General features: G+C 44.3%; 1 protein-coding gene across 1 annotated transcript in view; it reads right to left on the bottom strand.

The window, feature by feature from the left end:
• Positions 1-19805, bottom strand: part of AHRR (aryl-hydrocarbon receptor repressor) — a 392606-nt gene extending 372801 nt beyond the window's left edge. The window contains exon 1 of the mRNA XM_030190015.1: positions 19741-19805. Coding sequence (XP_030045875.1) covers positions 19741-19802 — 62 coding nt within the window. The 5' untranslated portion in view covers positions 19803-19805. The remainder of the gene's footprint in view (positions 1-19740) is intronic.
• Positions 19806-21784: the final 1979 nt, after the last annotated feature.

The following is a 21784-nucleotide window of genomic DNA, read 5'->3' as shown; positions in this document are numbered from 1 at the left end:
GAATTTAGTTTTGTCTCTGTTTAGTTTAAGTTTGAAAGTTGTGGCCCAGTCTTCCATGAGGTCCAGTCCTGATTTAACCTTATCCGCTATCTCTGTGATATATTTGTTAAACGGTATGTAGATAGTCACATCATCGGCATATATAAATGGATTAAATTCCATTCTTTCCAGTTTCTTTTCTAGTGGGGCCATCATGATATGAAACAATATCGGTGATATTGGGGAGCCTTGTGGCACCCCACATTCTGAAAGTTGGGAGGACATCTTTACTAGGTATGAGCTAGTTCTTAAGAATCTGTTGAACCAAGTTGCCACTGCCCCATTGATTCCCATGTTGTCAAGTAGGGTCATTAGTGTTGTGTGGTCTACCATATTGAAGGCAGTCGACATGTCAAATTGTAGTAGTAGGATTTTCTGGCTTTGGCTTATTAATCTTCTGAAGTTTGTTATCAGTGTAGTTGTAACTGTTTTCAGTGTTGTGTAGTGGTCTGAAGCCTGATTATGAGTTTTGAAGGATGGAGAATTGTGTTAAATATTCCATTAGTTGTTGTGCCACTAGACCCTCCATCGTTTTGGTTAGTAGTGGTATGGAAGCAGCTGGTCTATAATTTGTGAGTTCGCTGATCTTGTAAGTTGCATTTTTGGGGATTGGAGTCAGTATGATTTTTCCATTCCAATGGGGAAGTACCCATTCGAAAACATGTATTTTATGTGTTCTGTGAGGTGATTAATGAACCAGTCTGCTGTATTTTTCATCAGGTAGTTGGGGCAGTTGTCTAGTAGGCAGCTAGTGTGTGCGTATTTTGTTATCATTGTTTTAACTGAGTTGGTTGTAGGTGTTGTGAATGATGACCAGGTTCTGTCTACCTTGATACGGTCCTTGTTGGTTTCACTTGTATAATTTACTTGCATAATTTCTAATAGAAGCCAATTAGCACTGATAATTGATTGTTAGCACCCAATCATCAGCACTAATTGGCTCATTATTCAATTAAATTGCATGCACAATTTTTTGAGAGTTTTATAGAATTTCAGGGTAAGTAACTTGTCCAGTATCATAAGGCGTTGCAGTGAGATTTGAACTGGGCTACGTTATGTTAAATGGGGCATGAATGTAGACAACTTAGGGTCCCTTTTACTAAAGGGTTGGCAATGGGCTTGCAGCGCGCCAATCCGGAACTACCAGCAGTAGTTCCCACTTCCAGTGAGCACCATTTCATGCACTACAAAAATATTTTCTATTTTTGTAGCACCGAGGCTTACCTGGTGGTAATCAGACAGTACTGTGCACTGCTCGGTTACTGCCAGGTTAGTGCAGGAACCCTTACCGCCACCTCAACGGGTGGCAGTTAAGTGCTCACCTTGAAATGGCCACGTGGTAAGTGGTTCACTTACCGCATGGCCATTTCTTTCACCAAAAATGGCCAGCCTTTTACCCGCTGCGGTAAAAGGGGACCTCAGCACCTGTCAAGAACCCGCACTGATGCTAGCGCAGGCCCTCTTTTACCACAGCTTAGTAAAAGGACCCCTTAATGAAGGAAGACCCACACAAAGTCTGACACAGTGGTTATGAGAATCAGGACTTATTAGGGAGCCAAAGTGTGACACCTAAGTGTCTAAGGCCTTTTTTCTGGTATTTGAAGGTTCAGTTGGTCATAGTGAAAGGAGGGTGTGGACAATTGGGGGGATGGGGATAGGGTATGTATTGAAAAGTTTAAAAATTTAATAATGTTGTTTTACAGGTGATTATATGTTGCAAATAAGATGGTGTGTCAGAGTTGTCTTGGTTAATGTACTTTCTATCTACCTTGTACTGAATTTCAGTAAAGTGGTTTAAGCATTAAACACAGATATCCAAACACATACATTGTACTAAACTTCTGACATCTCACTTCTCACCATCTTTCCTGCTTCCCTGCTTAAATCTATTCTCTCACATCTCCCCATCTCTCCCTTCATCTGTTTTATTCCTCCATCCCTCCTCTTTCTCTACATCTCCTTTTCCCTAATACTAAAGCTTTATTTGTCATGCCTATTGATCCTATTTCCCTGTTTTCATTCCATTCCAGCAATATCTATCTCACTTCTCCATCTCTGACCCTATGCCCCCAACTTTTCCAAGTTTGAACTCTTTTCTCACCGTATAGGTTTCTCTCTGGTCTTTTTTCATTCACTCTTATATCTCATTTTTTGCAGCTGTGATATCTCTGCTTTCTAGAGAAAATGCCCAGACAAGCTGAACATTTGTCTTCTAATGCTTCTTTGTTTAACCTTACTTTTCTAGAATTCTTTGCAAGATATGAAAATGCTAACTTGAAATAAGGCAAACTGTGATTGGGGATAGCTCCTGCCCATTACTGACAACACAGGATCTTACACATTTAAAATCCCCTTAGAAAAGAAACATACATACTATCTCGAAAATATGTATTTAAGGCTTTGCAGAAATGGTAATAATCGTTTATCATTTATTGTTTATTGACTTAATATACTGCCTGTAATTGAAGCAAGTCAAAGAGGTTTACATTTGTTTAAGAAAAAAATTGTCTAATTTGGATCAGAAGGTTATTCTAAATCTTTGCCCCTTGATAATAGAAAGAATATTCAATATGTGTTTTATAATGGACATGTTTAAAGGTAGGAAATTTTACCTTCAAATTCTATGAATTTTTAGAAGAAAACTAGTTATTAGGTAAGTTAAGATTTTGAACCACTCCCTAACAATCTAGACTATAAAAAGATTAAAAACTTAAACAAGCAAATTTAAACTCAATATGTGAATAACTGGTAGCAAATGAAGATTTTCCATAAGAGGCGAAACCCTGTCGAATTTACCCAATTTAAAAATCAACCTAGCGGCTGTGTTTTGAAGAAGCTGGAGTTTTCTCTGTAATTTAGTAGACACCATTTTACATAAAGAGTTGCAATAATCCAATTGCAAGAGAAGAATTGATTGAGTTAGACCTCTAAAACTTTGAAAGCTCAAAGAAGATTGTATGGTTATGAGCAGACGTAACTTGAGAAAAACCTTTTTTTTAATCTAACTGCTAATTTGGGGTTCAAGTCATTAACTTGTAATAAATAAATAAATAAATAAACTTGGAGTCTAACAAATTTCCCAAGATGCATTTTCTATTTCTAATGATTCTCCTGACGCTAATATCAGTTCTTTATCTGACACCAGGGATGGCAAAGTAGGCTTTGGGAACTGAGGGTGGGGAGTGTGTTGCAATGAAGTTATTTTTTGCACATGGGTTGGGGCCTCTGAAACGGGGGGCAAGGCTTCAAGAGCCATTATTTTTACAGAGATGTTATAGCTAGGGGAGCACCGCTAGGGGCTGAAATAGGGCTGGGGATGGATCCCTGCCTTTTCTTATATTTATCCCCCTCAGGGTGGGGGGAGGAGCTACAAGGGTACAATGGTCTCACTAGACCAGCAGGGATTTGGGGAACACAATTTTGGTTTGTCTTTGCCTGCATGCTGCTCCTTTAACATTTTCCAGAGCATCTATGTACTAGCAAGCCGCTGCTCTGTGGGGGAGGGGGGAGAGAGTTAACTACACCTTTGCGTTATTCAGTCTGCATAATAGTGAGCTGCTTGGCATGCATTTCCGCATGACGCCATTCATTTTCCCCATGCAGTTCACCCACTTGTTTTCTAGCCAATAGTGTGCATTTAGGGGTCCTTTTACTAAGCCACAGTAGGCACTGGTATGGCAAAAAAACACTGCCACGGGATGTGCTGAGGCATCCTGCAGTAGTGTGCCTATCAGCACGCTACTCCTGTGCTAAAAAACAGTTTTTTTTCTTTTGGCATGGGAGGCATGTCTATGGGCAGAGAGTAGCGCGGGTACATTGCTGCAAGCTGTCTGATTAGTGCAGGTTAGCGTGGGAGCCCTTAGTGCCTACCAAACAGGTGGTGGTAAGGGCTCCCACAGTCATGGCCACACACTAATTAGAGGAACAGCAAAAGAGTAGTGAGATCAACACAACACTCCCAAGACACAGTGGGGGGGACGAGTAATCAAAATGTTTTATTGAATAAAAGTAAAAAAGACTCAACACGGAGCCGTGTTTCGGAGAAAAAACGCCTGCTTCAGGAGTCTGTTTGTTGTGTAAACCGATGAATGGAACACCGTAAGTGAGACAACCAAATCTAGCCTTTAAAAAGGCTAATGATAGATGAATGCACTTAAAAAACAAACAAAATTGGAACTGGAAACAACCACAGTGTCGCTAAGTTAGCAAACAGACTCCTGAAGCAGGCGTTTTTTCACCGAAACACGGTTCCTTGTCAAGTCTTTTTTACTTTTATTCAATAATACATTTTGATTACTCGCCCCCACGGTGTCTTGGGAGTGTCGTGTTGATCTCACTACTCTTTTGCTGTTCCTCTATTTTTATCCACGTAGCGGATCTAGTTTCTCCACTTTTTGTTGTTGTTTTTGTTCACATGCTAATTAGGAAATTAGCGCATGGCCATTAATAAAAAATATAGTGGAAAACTCACACGCTAAACACAGCACCATCCATTTTAAACTGCAACTTCCAAATTATGAACTGGGGTGGGGTGGGGGGACAAGGGACACGGATGTCTGTATGGCAGCAATTTTTGAAAATGGCCACACAGACATCCACACAGATCAGAGGGGAAGCCTAGCAATTAGTGCAGTGGACTGTAAACCAAGGGACCCAGGGTACAAATCCCACTTTAACTCTTTGTTTTTGTAATCCTGAGCCTTCTAGGAACAGAAAAATACCTACTGTACCTAAATATATACAACACCTACAAGCCTGAAGGCTATTGTACATTTAAGTACAGTAAGTATTTTTCTGTTTCTGGAGGGCTTACAATTACAAAAACAAAGAGTTAAAATAGGAATTGAACCTGGGTCCCTTGGCATACAGGCCACTGTACTAACCACTAGGCTACTCTTCAGATGTGTTCCTTGCTCTGTTAGGAATGCCCATAATATCTGAAGCTGTCATAGGGCCTGGTATCCCTTTCCAGTTTCACTTTCAGGGGAGAGGGAGGGGGAGAACAGCCCAGTGGCGTTCCGTGGTTGGCTGACACCCGGGGCGGATCGCTGCTGCGCATCCCCCCCCCCCCGGGTGCAGGGCAACACGGCACCCCCCCCCCCCCCGGCGTCGGTGCACCCCCCCAAGGCACCCCCCCCCGACACAGTCCCCACCTGCCTACCAGCTCCGTCCACCCGGCACTGTGCAGCGTGGCACCTCGCATCTGCAGCGCTGCTGTAAAGGAAGAAAATCGCCTCGTCGTCGGCCCTTCCCGCACCGTGTCCCGCCCTCGAGGAAATAGGAAGTCACATCAGAGGGCGGGACAGTGCTGGGTGGACGGAGCTGGTAGGCAGGTGGGGACTGTGTCGGTGGGGGTGGACGGAGCTGGTAGGGACTCGCCAGCGGAGCACCCCCCCCCACCCGTTGACACCCAGGGCGGACCACCCCCACTGCCCCGCCCTTGCTACACCACTGGAACAGCCACTGGGGGATTAATAAGTTGTCATACCTTTAATCCCTCCAGTGGACAGCTGCTCAATCAGAGCATCTTTCTGTAACTTGGATCTGCAAAATACCAGGTCTAAATAAGGGTATCCTTCTTTTTAAACATGGTCATTTCTTCCACTTCGGTAATCGCTGTTTGACATCCTCATTTCAGGCCCTCCTTAGTCCCACCCAAAGCACACCCAGAACACACCCCCTTGCTATTTGGACATAATGCAATGTTGAATGACTCTATTCTACCTTTGTAAATTTGGGATTTGGATATGTCAAGCAGACAGATAGTCATTTCGACCTTTTGAGATGTTCATATGCTTCAAAAATGTGCACCATAGACTTGCTAACATTTGTGTGCTTCTCGAAGACCAACTGAAATGCAAAACTTCTTGTAGGTAGGATATGAATATAAGGTGTGGAAGGGGGGGGGGGGGTACTTGCACACTGGAAAGTTTATAAATGACACTCTGACTATTATGGATACTGGGGTCTATGTATTAAACTATTTTCTCTCGTTTTGTTTCTATGGAGAAAAATATTTGGTACATTCATTATAAAAAACAGAGAATCAGCACTAGTTTCTCAGCGAAATTTCAGGAAATATTAGTCATACAAAGAAGTATAGTTTCTACTTTCTCTTATACTGTAAGAAAACCTTCACCATCTCGAAGGATTTTAAATTAACAAGAAGCCTTTCAGACTACATAGAAGAATTCGGCAGATGCACAAGTCAGAAACTGGAAAGCAAACTAATACATCAACTTTAGAGGATAAAGAAGTTCTAAAAATCTTGAAAGAGGAAATGGAAAGAATATGCAGGAATAAAAAAAAGCTTTTACAAAACAGCTGAAGAGATAAGACAGAAAAGCATGCAGAGCGTGGCTCATGGAATTCTTTCTAACCCCTGTGTTTATATGTGTGCCTGTGGTAATGTGAGTAAAGGCAGACATGGGCCCTTAATAAATACAGCTACACAGAGGGTTTCGCCCTCTTCATTCAACTGAAACAGCGCTTTCTAAGGTCTCCTATGACCTGTTCCTGGCCAGATCCAAAGGTCTCTATTCTATCCTCATTCTTCTCAATCTATTTGCTGCTTTTGACACTGTTGATCACAGCCTACTCCTTGATACAGTGTCCTCACTTGGATTTCAGGGCTCTGTTCTTTCCTGGTTTTCTTCTTATCTCTTCCATCGTACTTTTAGTGTATACTCTGGTGGATCCTCCTCCACTTCTATCCCACTATCAGTTGGTGTAACTCGGGGATCTGTCCTGGGACCTCTTCTTTTCTCCATCTATACTTCCCTTGGTACTCTGCTCTCATCCCATGGTTTTTACCTTTATGCTGATGACTCCCAGATGTACCTCTCCACACCAGAAATCTCAGCAGGAATCCAGGCCAAAGTATCAGCCTGCCTGTCTGACATTGCTGCCTGGATGTCTCACCGCCATCTGAAACTAAACATGACCAAGACTGAGCTTGGTCCTCTTCCCCCATTCTCTGTTTCTGTGGATAACACTCTCATCCTCCCTGTCTCATTAGCTCGTAACCTTGGGGTCATCTTTGACTCCTCTCTCTCCTTCTCTGCACATATTCAGCAGACTGCTAAAACCTGTTGTTTCTTTCTCTATAATATCACCAAAATTCGCCCTTTCATAAGTACATAAGTATTGCCCTACTGGGAAGGACCAAAGGTCCATCAAGCCCAGCATCCTGTTTCCAACAGTAGCCAATCCAGATCACAAATACCTGGCAAGATCCCAAAAAAGTACAAAACATTTTATACTGCTTATCCCAGAAATAGTGGATTTTCCCCAACTCCATTTAATAACGGTCTATGGACTTTTCCTTTAGGAAGCCGTCCAAACATTTTTAAAACTCCGCTAAGCTAACCGCCTTTACCACATTCTCTGGCAACGAATTCCAGAGTTTAATTACATGTTGAGTGAAGAAAAATTTTCTCCGATTTGTTTTAAATTTATTACATTGTAGCTTCATCGCATGCCCCCAAGTCCTAGTATTTTTGAAAAGCATGAACAGACGCTTCACATCTACCCGTTCAACTTCACTCATTATTTTATAGACCTCTATCATATCTCCCCTCAGCTGCCTTTTCTCCAAGCTTAAGAGCCCTAGCCGCTTTAGCCTTTCCTCATAGGGAAGTTGTCCCATCCCCTTTATAATTTTCGTTGCCCTTCTATGCACCTTTTCTAATTCCACTATATCTTTTTTGAGATGCGGCGACCAGAATTGAACACAATATTTGAGGTGCGGTCACACCATGGAGCGATACAAAGGCATTATAACATCCTCATTTTTGTTTTCCATTTCTTTCCTAATAATACCTAACATTCTGTTTGCTTTCTTAGCTGCAGCAGCACACTGAGCAGAAAGTTTCAACGTATCATCAACGACAACACCTAGATCCCTTTCTTGGTCCTTGACTCCTAACGTGGAACCTGAGCACACTACCAGAACCCTTATCTACACTCTTATCACCTCTCGCTTACACTATTGCAACTCGCTTCTCACAGGTCTCACACTCAACCATCTCTCCACTCTTCAATCTGTTCAAAATTCTGCTGCATGACTTATATTCCACCAGTGTCGCTATGCTCATATTAGCCCTCTCCTCAAGTCACTTCACTGGCTCCCTATCCGTTTCTGCATACAGTTCAAACTCCTCTTATTGACTTACAAGTGCATTCACTCTGCAGCTCCAAGTACCTCTCCACTCTTATTTCTCCCTACACTCCTCCCCGGGAACTCCGTTCACTGGGTAAATCCTTGTTATCTGCACCCTTCTCCTCCACTGCTAACTCCAGACTCAGTTCCTTTTATCTTGCTGCCCCATATGCCTGGAATAGACTCCCTGAGCCAGTTCATCAAGCTCCATCTCTGGCCATCTTCAATTCTAGGCTAAAAGCCCACATTTTTGATGCTGCTTTTAACACCTAATCCTTACTCACATGTTCAGTACCCGTATTTTATCATTCCCACCTTAGTAATTCCCTTATCTCTTATTTGTTCTGTTTGTCTGTCCTAATTAGATTGTAAGCTCTGTCGAGCAGGGACTGTCTCTTCATGTTCAAGTGTGCAGCACTGCGTACGTCTTGTAGCGCTATAGAAATTATAAGTAGTAGTAGTAGTAAAGAAAATAATTAATTTTCATGTAAAGCAATAGCTGGTCTGTTTCCTTCACAGATCAGGAGAAAATACTCTTAAAGTCACTCCTTACATTCATAAGTTCTCTCTCATGGCTTGCTCCTGTTGGATCACAGCATGCACTTGTCTGTCCCTCCAAAAGACAGTCCCAAAGTTCAAGTCTTCCAATATTCAGCACAATTGGGCCAGGCTTGGCCCTAATTTTCAAAGTCATAATGTCAACTAGGTTCCAAGATAAACTTGGCCTACCTCAAATAAGCTTCTGGCAATTATAGGGTAGCAAGGTCTGCTGTGATGCCACTCCTCTTCCCAAGCTCCCCTCTGGTACTGCAGCCAACAAGAACCTTGGAAGAAGTCTTCACTTGGGGCATCCCCTTCTCTACACTGACACAGAGCATTTAACTCCAGCCAGGTCTGAGCTTAACTGCCCCATCAGAGATGGAGTGTTCTTGGGCATACCTGTTGCTACACCACTCACTCACTCACTCACAGAATTCTGATCTGGAGGAGAAAGGGAAGGAGTGGTTAGAATGGAATGGGTCCCAAGTATTCCATTGGTTAGAGAAGAATAATAAAATGGAACAAAGTATGATAATATATTGTAGCAAATAGGAGTCCTCTGCCAGAAATTCAGGTCCACACACTTGTAAGGTCCATGTAGTAGTCTAAGAGGCCCGATGTGGAAAAATTTCAAAAGACCTGTGCGGTGGCCGCGGTGCAGGTATTTAAGGAAGCCTGCAGCCCACCTCTGCGGGACTTCTATTGGCCACGGATGTGGAAAAACAGCCAACCCGTGGCCATGGGAAAAAATAGTGGACACGCAGCTGCGGCGGCAAAAAGCCACCCAAATTCACGCAACCCGCAGCCATCGTGAGAAAATACAGTGGGTCATGGAAACTAGCCCAACTGGGCGAATTCCAACCCCTGGATTCCTTCCCTAGCAACTTATAATCCAGGGATTTTAACTGTCCACAAGTCATATGCAAATCAGGCAGTGGCATAGCCAGACCTGACATTTTGGGTGGGCCCAGAGCTGATATGGGTGGGCACTAGGTGTGAGTAGTGTTTCTTGGGATACTCCTTAATAATGCCTTAGAGTGCACTTGATGATGGATTTCTAAGTAAACAGTCTGTGCAACAGTTCTCCTGCATTAACATAAACCACATACCTGGTTCATGGAACACCGACATTTTTATATATAGTGATTTTATCCCATATCTTAAACTTGACCAAATACGACTGCTATAAGGCAAACATGTCAATGGCACAAAACCTTCAAACTTTGCTTTGTAACAAATGCAAATGCCTGATTAAGCTGTATTCATAAAACAGGTAAATTCTGAAATTGACATTCCCATTTAAAAAGCCAGAGAAGTCAGACTCATATAGATCCCCACACGAACTACATGCACAAAGAATCTTTTACGTCGGTCACATGCAGAACAGACCACCCCTTACAAACTGCTGAATAAAACACAAACAATTAGAAATCACAGAGATGGCAAATTACCCAGTTCCAGGCTTGAGATTTTGTGCAGTCCTGATTTAAACTTTATAACCCAAATCAGTGTGGGATTTCCAGTGCCTGATTCTGCCCATGGAAATCAGTGCTGCAAGTCCCATAACAATGGGGTGGTCAGAAATGCAGGACTGTCCCAAAATCTCCAGCCTGGAACTGTAGCCTGGCATCAACCCTGCCCTTCCCCCTCTCCCATAGTTTTGGCATCAGCTGCAGGAGAATAGGCAGCAACAGCGATCAAAGCAGTGGCGTACCTAGGGTAGTTGACACCCGGGCTGGTCATTTTTTAACACCCCCTCCAAAATTCAGTACCAGGCATACCGAGAATACAAAACACTCAGGACCTATAGAGCAATTCTAGCATACCATAAGCAGTCATTTCTACAAGGCACACAAGGAAAAGGAAAGCATCTTAAACACTACAGTGAGCACTAGAACATCAATTCACCTATTGTAAAATGAAACCAGACAGAATAGTACAGATCGTGGATCCTGCACAGTCCAATTCCAAATGAAAGCCATGTCTTTTTCACAAATGCAGATACACCCTAATCCACTATGAACTCCAAGATGCCAGACTCTGCATACAATGCAACGCCACAGAAACAGAAAATGCCCCCTAGTACTGTGCAAAATATAAAGACAGCAGATGTAAATTTGAAAAAAAAAAATAACAAATACCAATCACCACTTTACAAATTAACAAATAGAAATAAAACAAACATGGAAAATAAAATAATACCATTTTATTGGACTAATATATTTAGCTATCAGAGGCCAAAACCTCCGTCCTCAGGTCAATACAGCATAGTGCTGTTACAGTATCCTATCCTGACCTGAGGAAGGGGGTTTTGTTCTCCGAAAGTTAGTCAAAATGTATTAAAATTAGTCCAATAAAAAGATTACCTTATTTACATGTTGTGAGAGTGCAGGTGAAAGGGGATCCGGGAAGGCACGAAGAAAGGGGGTGAAGGGAGCCGGGGAATCCCAACGGGGCAGATTTCATGTGCACAACACCCACATTCAGAAAGCTGGGCTACCGGAGGCAGAGAGGTTGGCTGGGTTAAGGAAAAAGGGGAGGAACTACCAGTCCCAGAATCCTTCTCTTCCCCACCCGGCTGTGCAAGAGTTAGGGGAGAAGATAGGAGATTGGGAAATGGTCTCTGAGGAAGGTGATGAGGGCCAGCTGGAGAGATTGGGGGTGGGGGAAGTTGAAGAGGAGGATAAAATGGAGATTACTGAAGGGCTAGAGGAGGAACAGATGGAGATTGGAGCTCTGGGCTGGCTCAAACCTGAAAAGCTGCTGTAAGAGGGTGGCTAGCTGTGCCTTGGAGAGACTGGTGGAAGACTGGAGGAGAGAGGCTGAGGTGCTGGGGAAGATCTCTACTAAAGAGGGAACAGGTGCAGCCCTGGGAGAGAAAGAGGGCTGGGCACAATTGAAACCCCAGCCTGAACCAGGTGGGAACCAAGCTGTGTAACTGTGCTGTAAGGAGGTGCAAGAAAGACTGTGTAAACTGTTTCCTACTGAAAAGGTCTGGGCTGCAACCTAACAAGCCACTGTGTTTTCTTTCTGATAATGTACTGTTCCCTAAGAGAAGTAATCTTAGGTCAAGTGAAGTGAAGTTACATGGACTGTTTTGAACCTGACTTGTGCTTTGGGTAGCAAGCCCTAAACAACCTGGAGTTAAGGTGTGCCTGGGCATTTATGTTGACCTGAAGCAAGAAAATAAAAGCCCTTACTTATAAACCTTGTGCTTTGAATGTGCCTCTGTGAAAGGAACGGAGGGAGGAAGGAGTCCTGGAAGTTCTCAGGGCCTGGAGCTGAGGCTCAAAGCAGCCAGCTTGCTGTGGAGTGAGGCAGCTAAGCAGGGTTGAGCCTGGAAGGGCGACCCAGCTGCAATGTTCATTTATTAACACATCTACAATACTACTTTATCCTAAAGGAAAATAATAAAAATATATTTTTTTTTTACAGTTTATTGTCTCTGGTTTCTGCTTTCCTCATCTTCTTTTCACCGTCTTCCTTCCATCCAACATCTGTCTTCGCTCTCTCTCTGCCATCCAGTGTCTGCCCTCTCTGCTGTCCCTTCCATCCACTGTCTGCCCTTTCTCTCTGCCCCTTCAATCCACCATTTGCCCTCTCTCTCCCATCCATCCAGGGTCTGCCCTCCCTTTCGCTGCCCCTTCTTTTCAGCCCCCAGTTCCAGCCCCATTATCTCTCCTGCCCCTAGTTCCAGCCCTAGCCCACATCTCCCACCTGCCCCTCCTTTTCAGTCCCCAGTTTCAGCCCCAGCCCTTTTCTCCCACCAGTCCGGAGCGTCAGCCCCCAGTCTGCACAGTTTCAGCCCCTGCCCCTTTTCAGCCCCCAGTTCTAGTACTAGCCCCCTTATCCCACCTACCTTCCTTTTCAGCCCCCAGTTCCCTTCATCCACATGCCTTACATTAGGCCCCCCTTTTCAGCTCCAGACCCATTCTCCCACCTGCCCCAGGCATGGCCCCATTCTCCCTCCTGCCCCCTTCTCAGACCCCAGTTCCAGCTCCAGGCCCCTTCTCCCATCTGAGCCCCCTCCCCCACCTGCCTACCAGCTCCTTCGACTGTCAGACGACCCTCTTCTCCAGCGCCCAGCCTTAAAAAAAAAAATCGGTGAAGCGCCTCACGTCTGCTCTGCACTGCTGTACAGCAAGCAAATTGCCTCGTCGCGTCAGCCTTTCCTTCACTGTGTCCCACCCTCGCGGAAATAGGAAGTTACATCAGAGGGCGGGACATATGCTCGTGCATGTTGGCTGGGCGGGCCTGGAGGGAAAGTGGGTGGGCCTGGGCCCATCCAGGCCTGCCCGTGGCTACACCCCTGTTTTACGCACTCTGGGGCTCTGATCATGAGATGGTAGCAAACGCAGGTGCTAGTATGGCGCTAACAGCCTCTAGCTCCTGCGTTTGCTTCTGATCATCAGCCCATAAGTAATGTGACTTCTCCCAGATACCCCTTCTGCCTCATTCAGAAATTTGGATGATGGACCCCTTTACTGGAAATTTCAGTGCCAGGAGGACAGAACATTTTCTCAAGGTCAGTGTTTCTGTACAAGTCTGTGATGAGACCCCATTTAGAATTCTGTGGAAATAAAAAGGATGGAGTCGGTCCAGGGAAAGGCTACTAAAATGGTCAGTGGTCTATCATATCTCCCTCTCCCGCCTTTCTTCCAAACTATACATAGTGAGATCTGTAAGTCTGACCCCATATACTTTATGACAGACATTTGATTAAGAGGTGGGCCTCTTTCAACTAAAAGAAAGTCCTAGAATGAAAGGGCATAGGATGAATGTGAAAGGGATAGATTCAGGAGTAATCTAAGGAAATACTTCTTTATGGAAAAAGTGGTGGATATGTAAAACAAACTCCCAGTGGAGGTGGTGGAGACAAAGACTGTATCTGAATTCAAGAAAACATAGGACAACCACAGAGGATCTGTAAGGGAGGGGAAGGGATAGTAGAGATTAGTAGATGGTATGGATGGGCAGACTGGATAGGCAATATGGTCTTTTTCTGCCATCATTTGCTATGTTTCTATGTAAATAACATGTTTCATGCCATCCCAAAATAAACAAAACCACCTCCTGAAGGAGTTTCTAACAGATTGTCATCTCTAGATCACCTCTCAAACAACTGCATCTCAACAATCTTTATGAATACATAAGTACATAAGTATTGCCATACTGGGAAAGACCAAAGGTCCATCAAGCCCAGCATCCTGTTTCCAACAGTGGCCAATCCAGATCACAAATACCTGGCAAGATCCCAAAAAAGTACAAACCATTCTATACTGCTTATCCCAGAAATAGTGGATTTTCCCCAAGTCCATTTAATAATGGTATATGAACTTTTTCTTTAGGAAGCCATCCAAACTTTTTTTAAACTCCGCTAAGCTAACCGCCTTTACCACATTCTCTGACAATGAAATTCCAGAGTTTAATTACACATTGAGTGAAGAAACATTTTCTACGATTCATTTAAATTTACTACATTGTAGCTTCATCGCATGCCCCCTAGTCCTAGTAACATAGTAGATGACGGCAGAAAAAGACCTGCACGGTCCATCCAGTCTGCCCAACAAGATAAACTCATATGTACTACTTTTTGTGTATACCTTACCTTGATTTGTATCTGTCATTTTCAGGGCACAGACCGTATAAGTCTGCCTAGCACTATCCCTGCCTCCCAACCACTGGTTCTGGCACAGACCGTATAAGTCTGCCCAGCACTATCCCCGCCTCCCAACCACCAGCCCTGCCACCCAATTTTTGGAAAGCATAAACAGACGCTTCACATCTTCCTGTTCCACTCCACTCATTATTTTATAGACCTTCATCATATCTCCCCTCAGCGGCCTTTTCTCCAAGCTGAAGTGCCCTAGCCACTTTAGCCTTTCCTCATAGGGAAGTCGTCCCATCCCCATTATAATTTTCATTGCCCTTCTATGCACCTTTTCTAATTCCACTATATCTTTTTTGAGATACGGCAACCAGAATTGAACACAATATTCGAGGTGCGGTCGCACCATGGAGCGATACAAAGGCATTATAACATCCTCATTTTTGTTTTCCATTCCTTTCCTAATAATACCTAACATTCTATTTGCTTTCTTAGCCACAGCAACACACTGAGCAGAAGGTTTCAACATATCATCAACGACGACACCTAGATCCCTTTCTTGGTCTGTGACTCCTAACGTGGAACCTTGCATGACGTAGCTATAATTCGGGTTGCTCTTTCCCACATGCATCACTTTGCACTTGCTCACATTAAAGACATTTAGACGCCCAGTCTCCCAGTCTCGTAAGGTCCTCTTGTAATTTTTCACAATCCTCGCGCAATTTAATGACTTTGAATAACTTTGTGTCATCAGCAAATGTAATTACATCTCTTGACTTTATTGTCCACTATACTACTAAGCCTAGGGCTCAAATTTTGGAAAGTGCCTTCTTAGATGTATAATTCAATGGCTCCCAAGGCAGATTTGTGACCTGGTATGTCAGCTGCTGGCGGAAAGAAAAGTGTGGGGGCAAGGAAAGGAGAAGATGTTCACAGAGCTAACAGGAATCAGTCTGTTCTCCTCACTTCCTGTGTATTGCCCTTCAGTCAGCAGAAGTCGGCAGCAAGCAGCAGCACTTCTTAACCGCTTGTTTGCCTAGGCCCTGTCAGAGGGTTAATCTCCTACTCTGATGACTGCTGGCTACTGCCAGAGAGTGATTCTGCTCTCCCCACTGAGTTCAGAAAGCTGGAACAGCCATGGGAGTTTTACACTTCTGCTGCTGTAAATTTCTGACAGTGTCACAGAGTTTCTGATGGCAGCAGCAGTGGCAGAGAGTGGGTTGGGGGGGGGGGGGGGGGAGAAGGAGAAGTGGTGAGTAAAGCAAAGTATGCCTCCATGACTAACTCTTCACACAGTAAAAATGTAAGGATCCAGGCCAAACAGGTATTCAGGGTGCTCCTCTGTTCTTAATAGAACTGCAGTGTTCCTTCGCTGCCAAAAATCCCAGCACACATCATGAACATTCACCAAATCTGCATAAATTTGGTCTGAGCACTAGGTTACCTTACATAGCTTGCCTATTGGGGAAACAAGACTTGTCTGCAGCCCTTAAGAACCAGAACTGTGCACCTGACCTGTGCCTTGAAATGCTGCACTTGGAAGCTTTCGACCTACTTGGCTGTTACACTCTGTCTTGAAACAACAGCCCTCCTAAAAAATGTTACTATGGTCCTTAAAAAATGCCTTTATTCTTTAAAATAAATGATACTTCGCTAGTTCATAACTAAGAACAGAAATCAAGACTTGCTCATGGGGTGGGCACAGCAGGCATGTTTGTTTAGCTGTGAGACCACAAACTATGCTGTGGTTTGAGAGCATCACATATTTTCCTTTGATTTGATTTTAAACAAAGCATGCCTTTTCTGCTTGCTCATCCCCTCTTCTTTGTATATATCTTGATGATGGGGCTGGGTGGTGAGAGAGAAGTTGGAGCAAGGAATTCCCCTCCCTCTTAAACAGCCTCCAACTCTGTTATCTATTTCTCCAAGCAGCAACTTTGGGACCAGAAGCTGCAACTGTCCAGGGCTGTCAACTCACCCCAGACTGACCAAATAGGTAGATCCAGGACTGACCCTGCCTGAAATGAGCAGGCCAACCTACAATCATCTGAGTCTATCAAGAGGACTCTGTTAGAACAAACAGTCTCCCAGTGGGTGTTCACTGTCACATTTGTGAACTGGATTTGATTCTTGACTCCATGTTCTGCTCCAATGGTCACAACAGTAATTGGGTGGAAAGGACCCAATATCAAGTGATCAGTCACCGCCGACCCTTCCCACCCCCCTCCCACCGCCAACCCTCCCCCGCCGCCGTCGCCTACCTTTGCTGGTGGGGTACCCCAACCCCTGCCAGCCGATGTCCTTCCATTGCAAAGTTGGCGGGGGGACCCCAACCCCCACCAGCCGAGGTCCTTCCGTTGCAGGACGTCAGACTCAGAATTTGAAACTGAAGGAAGCTTTGCTGCAACGGAAGAGAGGACCTCGGCTGGCGGAGGTTGGGGTCCCCCGCCAGCAAAGATAGGCGACGGCGGGTTGGCGGTGGGAGAGGGGTGGAGAGGGTCGTCGGCAAGGGGGTCCAGGGCCAAATCTACGGGGGCCCAGGCCCCCGTGGCCTCACGCAGATATGCCCCTGGGCTGCACTAATCTGGATAGTCAGTGCTGGACATGGCCCTGCATTGAATATCTAGGGTTAATTTTATTTATTTTCAGTATTTATGTACTGCTTAGACCTAAGTGGTTTACAATTTCTTTACAGACACTGGCTCTTTCCTGCCCTGAAAAAGCCACTAGACCACCAGGCACGATAAGGGACTGGAGGGGAGAGTTTGGGATGTGGATGGAGTCATGTGGGAGGAGGAAGGGAGCTGTAAAAAAAGGTGGGTTGAGGGAGGCTGGAAAAAAGATTGGGGAGGGGACATACATGGGGGGGGAAGAGGGAGGGAACAGAGGGAAATACATAGAAGGGGATGGAGAGGAGAGGGACATATGCTGCTCATGGATGAGAGGGAAAAGAAAGGGGGACATGCTCATGAAATGTACATGTCTAAGCATTTCACGAGCATGTCATGTTCATTTTGTATTTAGCATGGAAGAAAATGCATTTCTGTTACTTTACCAGTATTTTTGCTGCTTACAGAGTCTTGGGCGGGGCGGGGGGGGGGGGGAGTGAAGGCGACACTGTGTTGTGTGGTTGTGGTGGGGCATGACAGGAGGTGTGACGGAGGTGGGCTGAATTTTATTTTGTGTCCAGTTTTTTGTCATGGCAAATATGGTAACCCTAGGCTTGCTAGCTGCTCACCACCTTGGGCTGACTATGAGTACAAAGATATGCACTCAGCCCAGTAAATTTTGAAAAATAATGCTCAAAGTTAGGAGAATACATCCTTTGAATACTGGGCCTAGTGTTTATAGCCCTTGGAGTTGGGGAGAGTCTCAGCTATCAGTTACACCTACTGGCCAAGGTTAGGGCACAAGCATGATAGGTTTCAGAGCAAGCCACATATAGTCTGTGGCAATTGGTCAAAAACTGTTGATGCAATGTCTACATTGAGGGTGAGGGGGCAATGGGGGGCAAAGGGCATGAGGAAAGTAACAAATTGAGAAAACACCCCCCTCAATTCCCTTCCCTCAGGCCCCAGCCCCACCTGATTTACAGAGAAAACATTTGAGACCAGTTCTGATTAAGCTGGAAACTGACAAGAGCAGAAGGAAACTGCCAGGCCAAACATAAATAAATAAATAAATAAATAATAAAACAGCTTTCCTCCCTGACTAACAGGAGAATCCTGTCCTCTTTAACCAAGTCACCAAAGCCCTATTTGCTCTGCCGAAATGCATTTTACAGTTGCTCAATGAAAAAAGCATGCATATATTTTTTTTATTTAATCTAAATTATGAATATTGATGAGATGTGTAAACAGACCACAGCTAGGACTGAAGGCTTGGCAACTGGCACTATAACTCATAAATTTCAAACCTGTGCTAATTCAGCCCCTTAACATGACGACTGTGTGGTTTAATTTTTCAGTGTCTTTCAAAGGCACAGCCACCTTAGAGAACCCTCAAAAAGTCAACGAAAACCCACAGCAAAATTAATGACGTCTTTAAAACTCACAGATTCCATGACTACTGTGACAAAAAGCCTTTTTTAATCACTCATGTTTCCTTCTAATGGACAGCAAATAGGGAGAAATTCTTTGGTATACCAGGCATCTCCCTCCCGACAACAGTAATAGAGCCTGTCTCAGCTAATGCTTCCTGTTCAATGACACCACCAGTAGGTTAAAAGCCAGAGGCAGGCTTTATCTACCCAACTTTCTAGGAGCTTTCTTGTACACTTAGAAAATGAAAATTACAAATCCGTAGATAAGAGAACCTGAACAGTATCAGCCTGCTGCCTGCCCCTTATAGTCTGAAGCCTTCCAGTAACCCCAATGCACTGGTTATGTTATCCCTTCTCCTTCTGATGCAAGACAAGACTCTGAAGCTCTAGCATGATCACATGCAGCAGGGAAGAAGAAAAAAGATGTGTCTGCAGCCACAGGTGGCATAAGTGGGATCCCATTACTGATCCCTGGCACTATGCTAAAGAAAAAAAAAGCTAATGAAAAGCAAATGTTTCCATTTTATAATCCTGGAGGACACAGGATTTTTCTTCTAGATCTGGCCCTGATAATTTCATCCTCATGTATACCTATGGGAAAGAATACAAGGGGTCGGAATTTGCTAAAAGTTTCATTTCCTTTTGCTTTGTCTAGTGAACAGTAGAGGTGGGAAATTATTTTTTACTTTTTCAAAACACATCTTGTGAGATTTTTACACCCTCTTGCAGACAGCTTTATCCCATCCACTAGAGTTTAAAATACTCTGGATAGGCAGCAGGTAAATCAAAGTGCCTGCTGCAACCTACTGGGGCTCAGTTCTCCAGAATTCCAGGGCAGGCACGAAAAAAGTCCAGGAACATATCTCAGATCTTAGAATTACATGGTAGAAAAGAAATGATGAAGGGTTCGCTATAATAAGAAACATTTCTCTTACCAAATGTTTTCGGGGCATCTGGAAAACATTTCTTACTTGAGTGAAAATGGCCCCTTCCTTCCTACAACGTCAACCACTTCCATTGCTTCCTACAGAGCTTAGGTTTCTAGTTTTTCTTTACTTTGTTCCTTTTTTAGGGGGGGAGGGGGTCCTGTGTTAGTTTATTGAGCACTAAGTACAACTCATTCCTGACATCACACTGGAGGAAAGGTCCTCACGCTCCTTATCTACAGTCATTTTCTCTGTTTGTTATACATAGAAACATATGTTCTTATGAATAGCAAACAAAGCACATTTTTCTCCATGGAAATGAGCTGGTTTGCACATTATCTTCCACCAGCTACCTCCCCGATTCACTTGTTTTCAATTATTAACACCCCCCCCCCCAATACAGACTGTAAGAGTGGCACTTAACTGTTTCTGTACAGGCTTTCTTCTTTTCCTCCCAGCGTACATACATTCCCCTGGCGGGATCATCGTCCAGCTGCAAGAATGAAAAAAAAAAGCAACAGGTGTCCAATCAGAAATGGGCAGCTCAAATACCATGTGTATTTCATGTGCACCCAAAAGGATCCCAAGATATTGCCCAAACAGCATTAAGGGATAAATTTGCCCAGAGCAAATAATAATAATAATAATAACCATAATAATATACTAATTTCATGCAAAATAGGAAGATGCGGGGGAGGGGAAATGGAATTGTTCATTTTCAGAAGGATCTTTCAACTACAGAAGTGAAGAGATGTGAAGGGAGATTGGGAGGATCATCTTCCTGTACTTCACAGTCCCTCCCAATCCTGCACAAGATAATGGTATATCACCTTCAACTGCACTTTCCATCTCATCTTCATTCATTGCTTGCATGCACCCTGCTCCAAAATATCATATGGAACATGCAGCAAAAACTGCGCTCTTACAATCCCAGAAAAAGTTCAACTCCCCAGTAGGAGACTTAGGGAGAGGCGAGTGAGATGCAGGATCCCCCTTCCTCCCCCCGGAGGACAGCACTCCATTCTGTCGCACACCGGTGGCTCATGCTCTGGGCCATTCTCACACAGTGCTCAGTTGCCCAAGCTGGTGCTGGTGTTGTTGCTACCATCGTCACTGCCTGTTTCTATGTATTTATGTTTTGTTTTGTTTTTTGCATGATTCCCACTTCCTTGTGATTCAGGTGGTGGGTTCCAGTGTGAATGATAAGTGGGAGCTCCTCGCACGCAATCCCCAGGCAGGGCTCTGAGAGTGTAGGGCACAACCATGGGCAGCAGGGAGAACTCCAGAGCCACAACAGAGAACCACAAGGAGGGTTTAGTGCTCTGTTATCTACATGGACAAACATAACAACAAGTGAATGAATACACAGCACACACACATTCATACAGAAACAGGCATATATAAACACCCAACTGAGAGACAAGTAGAAGCCTCTATTTACTAGGCTGCCGTATAGTAATAATATGCCTTTAATTGCCAATTAAACAGCTTAGAGCAAGATTCTGTTTTTTTAATCATGAGCAATGAAATATACAAAGGTATATAAAGCAGTGGAAGTGGTGGAGACGAAGACTGTGTCTGAATTCAAGAAAGCCTGGGACAAATACATATGATCTCTAAATGAGAGGAAGGAATAGTAGATGATATGGATGGGCAAAGTGGATAGGCCATATGCCCTCTGGTATTCAGCCACCAGCGGTAAGCATTTTTTAAAACGCTGTCACAGGCTAAATTAGCCCCCAATATTGAGTGACAGGCCATGCTGGGCACCAACATTGAATATTAGAGGCTAAATTTGGTAGGGATGGAATGCAGAGCCTATACAGGTCCCAGCCAATTTTCAGCCGGGGCCCTCAAAAGACAGTTATGCAGCCCAGGCTGAATATTGGCTAGGATCTGCATAGCTATCTTAACTTTAAAGCTCTCTCTCCAATCCCCTTCCTGACCTCCAAAATAGACCCCCTCCTCCCCCCATTCCCCCAGCCCATGGGAATCAAAGCGCTTCTCCCCCATAATGAGCCTACTCCTAACCCTAACCCCTTGACATCTAAGTAGGCCCACTCAGGCCTACCTGAGGTCCGTGGTGGACCATAAGGGTCATTTGGAGCAGGAGTGAAGACCCCTCGCTCCTGCACTTTGTGACTGGCCTTTGCAAATAACTGCTTGGACCACTTGTTGTAGCTCATAAGTACATAAATACATACATAAGTGTTGCCACACTGGGACAGAATGAAGGTCCATCAAGCCTAGCATCCTGTTTCAAACAGTGGCCAATCCAGGTCACAAGTACCTGGCAAGATCCCAAAAAAGTACAATACATTTTATGCTGCTTATCCTAGAAATAAGCAGTGGATTTTCCCCAAGTCCATTTTAGTAATGGTCTATGGACTTTTCCTTTAGGAAGCCATCCAAACCTTTTTTAAACCCCATTAAGCTGCTTTTACTACATTCTGTGGAAACGAATTCCA

The sequence above is a fragment of the Microcaecilia unicolor genome, chromosome 1 (genome assembly GCF_901765095.1).
Source record: "Microcaecilia unicolor chromosome 1, aMicUni1.1, whole genome shotgun sequence".
Taxonomy (NCBI): Eukaryota; Metazoa; Chordata; class Amphibia; order Gymnophiona; family Siphonopidae; genus Microcaecilia; species Microcaecilia unicolor.
The sequence above is the reverse complement of the archived record's forward strand: the minus strand, read 5'-3'. Positions and strand labels throughout refer to the sequence as shown.